This window comes from Austrofundulus limnaeus, unplaced genomic scaffold (genome assembly GCF_001266775.1).
Source record: "Austrofundulus limnaeus strain Quisiro unplaced genomic scaffold, Austrofundulus_limnaeus-1.0 Scaffold1756, whole genome shotgun sequence".
Lineage (NCBI taxonomy): Eukaryota > Metazoa > Chordata > Actinopteri > Cyprinodontiformes > Rivulidae > Austrofundulus > Austrofundulus limnaeus.
The window spans coordinates 22,961-33,064 of NW_013954158.1; the positions used below are offsets into that span (position 1 = coordinate 22,961).

Sequence of the window (10,104 nt, forward strand, 5' to 3'; positions counted from 1 at the left end):
TAAAAAATACAAGATCTTTTGATTTCCTGCCCTTATAATAATCTTTACGCAACAAAACAAAATTAAAAAGTAAGATTAAAAGAAACCATCAAATTGTTCTTGAACTAATAATCCACTCTAGGCAGGTCATTTTTACATTTTTTGTTTGAAAAAGAGCAGGTAAAAGATACAAGTCTTTTGATTTCCTGCCCTTCTCAACTCATAACATTTAAATGTTCTCACAGCAGATAAACACATTAATCCCACATTAAATGAGCATTAAATCTTACTTTCTCATCCTTACATGTACATTTATTTATACATTTCTGATATAAATAATATTGAGACACCCATCCTACATAACATATTTCCCACTAAGCTCCTTTTTAAACATTTTTTAAGCTGGTTTAAGTTTGTAATTTTTGTTAAGCTCATCATTTAAACCATTCCATAAATCTACCCCACACACAAAGATAAACAAAAGCTCTTTTTGGTTGTTCTAATACATTGTTTTTTTTATTTATTTTCCTTTTCCTCTTAAATTATAACCCCCCTCTCTGTCACAAAACATTTTTTTGTATGTTGTGTGGAAGTTGATGATTTCTTACTTTAAACATAATTCAAATTCAAAAATACTTTATTGATCCCAGAGGGAAATTTGGTAATTGTACAATTTTGGTGAATTGTACAGTTTTAAATTTTACACGGTCCCAGAATTTCAATACGCTTGATTTTAAAAATAATGGGTTTGTATGTTCCCATATCCCACATTATACAGTATTCGAATTGATTTTTTTTTTGTATTACCGTATTTTTCGGACTATAAGCTGCAACTTTTTTCCTGAACTTAGAACCATGTGGCTTATAGTCCGGTGAGGCTTATACGGGGATTATTTTTCTTCAGCCACCAGGGGGCTCTTTAGCCGGAGGTGTGGTTGCCGCGAATAAAAGGAAGAAGACGAAAGCGTAATTTTGTTTTAGCTAGTAGCAGACACAACACGACGAAATATTGCTCTTCAAATTCAAACACGCTCATCATGGAAAAGAATAGAAGATCTTCCCATGATGCCGCTTTTAAGTTGAAGGCTATCATAATTGCGCAACAGGAGGGAAATAGAGCCACTGCACGTAAGCTCGGCCCGGGTTCTGAAAGGCTGGACTGCTACGTGAAGAGGATACCACAGCTTCAGAGCCAGCATAACCCCGGGATGACAACAGATACTGCTGTGTGACGCAGCTTTTCTCAGCTTGTTTAACTCCGAAACTGAAGAGGAGGACTTCGATGGTTTCAGTGCACCGGAGGACCATAAATGAGATGATTTGTTGTTTTGTTGGATCAGAAATTGTTAAAGAAAACTACCAAAAACAAGGTCAGTTAAATGAACCGTATTCCCCCGAACTTTAATTTCTAAAGGTTTGCTTTTTATGTTTTGATGTTGAATTCACTTTTTGATGACAATTTTGGGTGTACTGTTTTTTTTTTTTTTTTTTTGGAGGTGCGGCTTATAGTCTGAAAAATATGGCATGTACAACGGCTGTAAATTTGTTTTGTATGTATTACTCCAAACTTCCACACAATGTCATATGTCGAATGTGGTACAATGAGTATATTATACAAAATAAACAATGATTTGTATTCCAAAACTGATCTGATTCCCCTGAAGACAGCAACACTTTTGGCTAATTTTGATTTTACTTGGTAAATCTGTGGTTTCCAGCTAAATTTATCATCCAGTATAACACCCAAAAACTTGATCTCATGGACTCGTTCTAAATCAACATTATCAATAGTTATTTTAATTGTATTATTGTCTTGTTTATTACGGTTTCCAAAAACCAAAACTCTTAACTTCTGTAAGAATATTGATTTATTTTTGAATAAATTTAGGTACTGATTACATTTAGTATTTGTGTAACACCCGAGGTAACAACCTTGTTACAATTGTGTACTAGTTTTGACACGACTTAAGTTTCACTTAACTTAAATTTGTCTTAATTTATGTCTTTAATGTGCACCCAAGCATAGTTTTTAATGTATTTTCTTGTCAACAGGAAATTCTCAGACAAGAAATGATGTCCAGGCTGATGAGAAAAATAGAGCATGGCATTTCACAACAACCTCTGGACCTGGACTTTCTATTATTTACCTGCAGACAAGAGCTGTACCTCTGGGAAGCACTGTCGAGGCATATAAATATCCAAGCAGAGATTGTGCAGGCCCTACAAGACTTTCTCACACTGGTGATGGACCACATTGACCATGCTAATGTTCCACTGACCACAGCTGAAACTGTAACCAGGGCAAGGGGGCGTCCCATGTTTTTAATAGAAAAAGAGAGACTAGTTGAGCTTCTTCAGTTAAATTTGCCAGTGAATAGCATCGCAAAATTACTGGGAATTTCAGTCAGAACAGTTCATCAACGGATGGCAGAATTGAGTCAGTCTGTCAGCGAGAATTACAGCGATCTTACAGATGAAGAGCTGGATAATGCAGTCCAGCACATACATAATGAAATACCAACAGCAGGCTATTGGATGGTGAAAGGAAGGCTGAGGTCGATGGGTATCAATGTCCAGTGGAGAAGACTCGCAGCATCAATGCATCGCGTGGATGCAATGGGAATTCTTTCCAGACTGACTGGACTTGGCTGCATTGTGAGGAGAACTTATTCTGTCAGAGGACCCCTTTCACTGTGGCACGTGGACACTAACCACAAGTTGATAAGGTCAGTATGTTACTACTAACTGTATTAAAAGTTTAATGCTGTGATGGTACAGCTGTAAAAAATATAAAAGTGTGTTGCCTTGATTTAAATAAACCTCACTGAGATTTACTAATGCCACCAGGTACAACATTGTCCTTTTTGGTGCAGTCGATGGTTATTCCAGGAAGGTAAGATTTAACCTTGCTTTTCACAACTCTTTGTAAGACACCAGCTGCGTTTCCATTGCAAATGTGCGCAAAACTTTGTCGATATTCTGTTAATGTCGAAAAAACAGTTTCACAACTGCAGTGTTTCCATTAAGTAAGAAATGTTATTAAAGTCACGTGAATACGTTTGTTCTCATGATAAGTCATTACAAACATGGCAGCGATGGATGTAAACACATAGCATGTTGCTACCACGACACTAGCGCTCATCATCAGAGGAGACGTCGGCGTCTTATCGAGGCTTTCCAGAGACAAGTCCCTACTTGGGAGCGGCTACGTATGCTGTGTTTTTGGGAAATTGTAGTCGGTGAGTTTACTCTTTTATACTACTTCTGTGATATTACTACTACTTCTACTTCCTGTTATCTTCTTCATCATCGTCTTTTTCACCAGTAGAAACAGACGGTTGTTGATCACGTGACTCCTGTGATGTGAAAAAAGTGTTTCCATTGCAGTTTTGCGAAAAACACCAATTTCATTACGGCCGAAAAACCACCTCATCCTAGTGCAAAAACATTTTGTCGAAAAACGTAATTTTTTTTCGAAATTGACGTGTTTTCATTGAGCAAATTTATTTTCGAAATTCTAATTTGCGCATTTTCATGGTCAGTAGAAACGCAGCTTGTATGATATGTTTTCCTATCATGTAGGTGATGTGTTTGGAGGCTGCAACAAACAACCTGGCATCAACAGCTTTTGCAGCATTCAAAAAAACAACAGAGATACACGGCGTACCTTCAAGGTAAATTTTGCAATGTGCAGACAAAAAATAATTTGTTTATCACCAGATTAATTTTGTTCCCATTTGGAAATGGATATGCTGATGCTCGAAGGTGTATATTGCATTTTCTGTATTTGGACCGACTGATTTGAATAACTCTGTCATCTCTTTGTGACGTACAGGGTGAGAGGTGATCAGGGGGAAGAGAACGTGGACATAGCCAGATACATGTTCACCATTCGTGGAACTGACCGAGGGAGCTTCATGTCGGGAAAAAGTGTCCATAATCAAAGGTTTAGTATTAATCAATTTAGCAACTGTCACTAACAGTATTACATCAATTAAAAAAAGACATAATGTAGTTATGTCTCCAAGTTCTTGATTTGCTTTTCATTATATTTTATTTTCTGTCCTCAGAATCGAGCGTTTGTGGCGGGATGTCAGGACTTGTGTGACGTCAAAGTATTACGATGAACTTAATCTCCTGGAGATGGACCACCTACTTGATGTGTCCTCTTGCAGTAAGGCACATTCCTGTTAGTTCTGTGGGGCAAACAAGAAAGGTAGCACTCTTCAGTTTCAGAACTTAGAGATTAAATGGGAAGCACCTAAAGAAATATTTAATAATGGCTAATTTCATAGACATCATTTAGAAAATTAAAGTCTTACGGAAATCATGAATACTTTATTCTCAACTTTGCAAACTTTTTCCTTTACAGAAGATTTGTTTGCAGTCCACCTGGCATTCCTTACCAGACTTCAGAATGACCTGGCTGCTTTTGTGGAAGGTTGGAACCACCACCCGCTCAGAACTGAAGGGAACCGAACCCCTGAGCAGCTCTGGCAAACAGGAATGTTGCTTCAACCCGTCAACCAGCCGGAGAATCTTGAGGTTGTTATCAAACCTTTTTTGTTGTAAGAAATGTTGATACTGTGTTTGTTAAAAATAAGCTAAAAGTACAATAACTACTTTCAGGATATCCAGGAGCCCGATATTGACTGGGATGTTGCAGCTGATTTTGGAGATGATGTGCATGGAGCTGTGGTGGTCCCTGAGTTTGACTGCCCAATAACTGAAGACCAGTTGGTGGATTGTCAGAATCTCATCACTGAAAACCAAGATCTGGACAGCAGGAGCTTGTACCTCATGTGTCGTGAATATCTGGCTAATGTGTATGGTAACTGACTAAATGTACCGGTAGATTTAAATCTTTGGTACAGTGTAAGTACTTTTAGTGCTTTGTACTCAAACCCCACATGTAGTTCTTTTGTCAACACACCCTCCCATGTGGTCAGTAATTTTATAAAAGTTAACGTTTGAATACCCAGACACTTCTGATTGTAAGAACTAAGTACAAGTGTATGTGAAACAATAAAATGGGAAAAAGTTAAAAATTTCAAGTATTTTCAACCATTTTGAAACAAAACAGCCAGCTTTAGCTGCAGAACAATACGTCACTCAACTTGTGTTTGAGTTGTAATTTAGTAGAATAGAACAGAAATATAAATAACCTTTATAAATAACCTTTATTGTCCCGCAGAGGGGAAGTTCAGGTGTCACAGCAGCATCAGTACAGAGGTTCATACACTAGTTACTTTACAAACTATAGATGGTACACACAAAATTAACACTGACTAGCCATGATCACAATACAGACAAGAAACACAGATGAACAATTACAGCAGAGTACAGTTGAAATGATTGTTCAGTTGAGTAATTACAATGAATAGTAACAGTCTAAAATTTAGACTGTAAACAATGTTGCAGCAGCAGGTGTTTAAACACTTGTGATTTTTGTACACAGATATTGTGAATTTTGGGCATGGTGCTGGTTATAAAGTCTGACAGCTGCTGGGAGGAAGGATCTGCGCTAACGCTCTTTTGTGCACCTCTGATGCAGCAGTCGTCACTGAAGGAGCTCTCCAGTTCAGCCACAGCTTCATGCATGGGGTGGGAGACGTTCATCACTAGCTGCGTTTCCATTGACCATGAAAATGCGCAAATTAGAATTTCTAAAATAAATTTGTTCAATGGAAAAACGTCAATTTTGAAAAAAATTACATTTTTCGACAAAATGTTTTTGCGCTAGGATGAGGTGGTTTTTCGGCCGTATCGAAATTGGTGTTTTTCACAAAACTGCAATGGAAACACTTTTTTCACATCACAGGAGTCACGTGATCAACAACCGTCTGTTTCTACTGGTGAAAAAGACGATGATGAAGAAGATAACAGGAAGTAGAAGTAGTAGTAATATCACAGAAGTACTATAAAATAGTAAACTCACAGACTACAATTTCCCAAAAACACAGCAAACGTAGCCGCTCCCAAGTAGGGAGTTGGGGTTGTGCGTCTGAAAACTGAAGCCAATGTTTCCTGATGGCCAGCAGGGGGCGCCGGCCTGATGTTCAGGTTCTGATTGAGTTTATTTATAACTTCCAGATTTTAGAGACTCTAATTTACTTTTTGTTTTCCTTCTTAATTTAAAAAAATGTTGACTATTTTTTAGATCAAAACAATCCCTGGTCTGTCTTCATGGGGTTAAAAATCTTCTTTGGTATAAAATATTGATCATTTGGTAAAACAGTTTTCCCATTATAAATATATGTTTTTATTTATAAAAGCCCCGCCACAACCCTAACAACAACATGATGAAAGCTGACAGGAAACAAGCAACTCTACCTGTTCTGAGTGGACACATGAACCCAAGTTCTGCCAGAAACTGGACGATGGAGACAAAAAGCCTGAGATCCAGATTTAACAAAAGGCACATTTTTTGTATTTTGTAGCTTAAGGTGATGTTTAGTTAGAGTTTTATATTTAAATTGAACTTAAAGCTTGTTTCTGCTGTAAATTCTGCCTGAAAACAGAGAAACTGATCTTTATTTCAGGTTCACATCAAAGAACTGAATCTTTCAAATGTTTCCTCATTGATTCAGTTTATTTCCTGCCTGTCATGGTCTGTTAGTGAAATATCTGCTGAACCTGTGGATGAATGTTAATAATGAGTTTATTGTTTTATTGATCAGTTTTGTTCTTTAATATAAACAGGAAACGGTCTTGAAACATGAGGCAGAATGATTTGAGACTTTATTGATCCAATCAGAATAAAGTGATACAAAATCATTGAAGTCTGTTGGTTTCATCAGGAAGAATTTCACATGTTGGTCCAACAGAACCACAACGCTAAGATTTAAAACATCATTTCAGTAGAAGAACCACCACCAGACTGGTCCAACAGAACCAGGTTCTGTTCTGGTTCCTGTCAGGAGCTCTTTTAGTTTGCCGGCTCAGGGTAGAAAACCAGCAGCATCTTTTCACCAGATTCATTGCCTGAGTTGAGATTTTCTTCGATGACGATGGCCCCGGCACTCACAAATGGCCCCACATTTTCTAGGTTGCAGATCGAGGTCACGGACATGATGGGAGTTTTGCTGTCATCCTTTTTGTACCACAAGTGGACTTTGTCTCCTCCGGTCCCCTCATTGAGATCCGGGATCACTTCTTGAAAATGTTGAGCTTGAAGGTTGTGCACCTGATCATCATTGGTGGAGACGCTCAGATCCCTGATGGCCTCAGCTGGGTCAGTAGTTGAAAGGCACCAGATGAAGACTGGTTTCGCTTCTTTTGCTCCTCTGTTGGTGTTTTGATCCAGTCGGGTGTAACCATCTTTGAAAAGTTGGTGGTCATTATCAAAGTGATTGGTGGCAATGATTTTTTTGACGTAGGTTTTTTCCTCTTTCTTCACCCACAGGAGGATCCATGTTTTAGACAAACACCACCACCAGTACAGCTCAGAGGACACAGGCTCCCAGCCTGATGCCATCTTATAAGCTGCATCAGGTGCATCCCAGCCAGATGTCAGCTTAAAAGCTGCGTCATCCGCATCCTTTGCGCTAGTGATCTTGATATCAGTGATGGCGGGAAGTTTAGCCTCTGTGGATTCATTGCTGTACCACACGTAGATTTCGTTTCCCGTTCCAACACCCAGGTTTTTGTCGATCTTTATGAACCCTGCATCATTCAGACCCTTGCTGGTGTTCCCATCAAATGAAAACTGGACCCTGGTGACCGGTGTACCACTACCTTTCTTGTACCACAGGTAGATGTTTCCTTTGGTTCCTTGGTTCAGAGCATGAGGAATCTTAATGTAACCGCTGTTTTGCAGAGGAATAGCTTCCTCTTCAGTCAGAGACACCTGGAGCTCAGTGATGAAATTGGACATGTTTGGTTCCTGCATGATTATCAGAAAAAATAAACACAGATTGTTAAAAACTCAGTAAATGTTGGTAAAGCTTCATGATCCTGCTATCTGAAATAACTTTAGTTATCTTTATTTTCTGTTAGAATTAAATAAAACAACAAATGAAGAAATCCTTATTCAGATCATAGAATAGTTTGTTACCTGATTAAAAATAAAAACTCTCACTTTCACTTATTAGAAGAACATAAAAATCTGATCTATAAAACTTTCCTGTAACGACTCTGTTCTGAGATATTTAATCTGTAAAACCTGCAGTGAAGCAAAGAGCAGAAGAAGAGTTACCTGGGAGTTTGAAGGCTGCTGGATCTGAAGGCTGCTGGTTCTGATCTGTTGGATCTGAAGGCTGCTGGATCTGATCTGCTGGATCTGAAGGCTGCTGGATCTGATCTGCTGGATCTGAAGGCTGCTGGTGCTGGTCACTCTCACTCGGTCTTTAAATACACATCTGAGGGATGAGATATCTGGGAAATCTCCTCCCACAGATTTGCTTTCTGTAGAAACCAAAAAATATATATAAATATTTATATGACACCTGATTGCTCAATAAGTTCCACCCACCTGCTGTCAATCACCTGTTCCACAGAATCAGTTTCAGTCCTGTCCTCCTGAGGAAATGTTCTGATCCTCATATTGGTGTCTGGGAGCTCCAGGTGGTGCGGAGGTAAAGGTTCTGGTTCTAACTTCAGACCGGTCTTTAGGGGCAGCTTGGACCAGCTGTAGTGAAGGAATTTATTGGGGTGTTTACTACTGACTTTTAAAAACACTACACATTGTATAGTCTTTTACTAGGTGAACAGTAATATATTTCTAAAATGTGGTTATCTCTGACGTAACTGATTGGCAGACCGGGGTGGTGGTCCCCCTGTTTAAAAAGGAGGACCGCAGAGTGTGTTCCAACTATAGGGGGATCACACTTCTAAGCCTCCTTGGTAAGGTCTATTCAGGGGTTCTGGAGAGAAGGGTCTGTAGGATAGTCTAATCTCAGATTCAGGAAGAGCAGTGTGGCTTTGGTCCTGGTTGTGGAACACTGGACCAGCTCTACACCCTCAGCAGGGTCCTGGAGGGTGCATGGGAGTCCGCCCAACCAGTCTACATGTGTTTTGTGGACTTGGAGAAGGCGTTCGACTGTGTCCCTCAGGGACTCCTGTGAGGGGTACTATGGGAGTATGGGGTACCAGGCCCATTGATATGGGCTGTTAGGTCCCTGTATGACTGGTGCCAGAGTTTGGTCCACATTGCTGATAGTAAGTCGGACTCATTTCCGGTGAGAGTTGGACTCCGCCAAGGTTGTTCTTTGTCACCGATTCTGTTCATAACTTTTATGGACAGAAGGAGCCGAGGTGTTGAGGGGATCCTTTTTGGTGACCTTAGGATCGCATCTCTGCTTTTTGCGGATGATGTGGTCCTGTTGGCTTCATCAGATCGTGATCTGCAGCTCTCACTGGAGTGGTTAAACTCTGAGTGACTCCAGGTTACTGTTGAGAACTCAGTTCTAAAGAAACAGGTGAGTCAGAAAGTCAGATGTTATAAATTATCTGATCCACACCTGCTGCCATTCACCTGTTGACAGAATAAATAAACTAGATATTAAACAAAGAGCAACATTACCAAAGAATGAATCAGATTCCAGGTTTCAGGTCTAATCTCCAGTTTCACTCATGGTTCACCTTCATGAGAACTTGTTGCATCAGACGTTGTGTAAAATGTCAAATAATTCGACAAAGTTATAAATGTGCAAAATGTATGAAAAGGTTTTTATATAGTTTTATATGTTTTATAGATCTCTTTATGTTTCAAATAAAGTTAGTTTCAGTACATGATTTGTGTTTCAGGTTTACTGACGTGTACAAAGGAGCATTGCGTGTAAGCAGGAAAAAAACAACTTGCTAAGWAAACCAGAAGGACGAGTTTAGACAAGCAGTCTAACCACAAAACTTTCCAACACGCCCGAGTTTCTGGTAAAGAGTGCACAAACAAGTATGACTAACACAGAAAGAATGTTTTCCTATTGTCTAACTAACTACATGCCTCCAGCAACCAGCTTCTGATTGGCTTCTATGCTTATGACATGACATAGCAACTGTTTTATGATTCGACAACTTGTTGTGATGTAATCTCTACCTGTGTGAATAAAAGTGAAACACGGCCACAGAGGGGCAGAACTTCTTTGTACCCAACTGCTGTTAAAGGTGCAGTATGTAACTTTTCTA

The 10,104-nt window shown here is 39.2% G+C and overlaps 2 protein-coding genes across 2 annotated transcripts; one reads left to right on the top strand and one right to left on the bottom strand.

The window, feature by feature from the left end:
* Window positions 1-2,549: 2,549 nt before the first annotated feature.
* LOC106536292 (uncharacterized) lies at window positions 2,550-5,126 on the top strand (the record flags this gene model as incomplete). The annotated part of the gene is given in 7 exon segments (XM_014033501.1): window positions 2,550-2,705; window positions 2,827-2,872; window positions 3,562-3,653; window positions 3,815-3,925; window positions 4,050-4,153; window positions 4,352-4,524; window positions 4,609-5,126. Coding segments are annotated over 7 exon segments (892 nt in total), but the record flags the coding sequence as incomplete, so codon positions are not given.
* Window positions 5,127-6,703: 1,577 nt separating this feature from the next.
* LOC106536286 (uncharacterized) lies at window positions 6,704-8,523 on the bottom strand. The gene is made up of 3 exons (XM_014033495.1): window positions 8,453-8,523; window positions 8,177-8,339; window positions 6,704-7,864 (listed from the first exon to the last, which is right to left on the bottom strand). The coding sequence occupies exons 1-3, from the start codon at window positions 8,521-8,523 to the stop codon at window positions 6,908-6,910; spliced, it is 1,191 nt and encodes a 396-aa protein (XP_013888949.1). The 3' UTR covers window positions 6,704-6,907.
* Window positions 8,524-10,104: the final 1,581 nt, after the last annotated feature.

Coding starts and splice junctions, on each gene's coding strand:
- LOC106536286 (XM_014033495.1), bottom strand. CDS start 8,523: ATGAGGATCAGAACATTTCCTCAGGAGGACAGGACTGAAACTGATTCT. Junction 8,340..8,452: donor GAACAGGTGATTGACAGCAG/GTGGGTGGAACT, acceptor CTCATCCCTCAG/ATGTGTATTTAAAGACCGAG. Junction 7,865..8,176: donor AGCAGCCTTCAAACTCCCAG/GTAACTCTTCTT, acceptor ATAATCATGCAG/GAACCAAACATGTCCAATTT.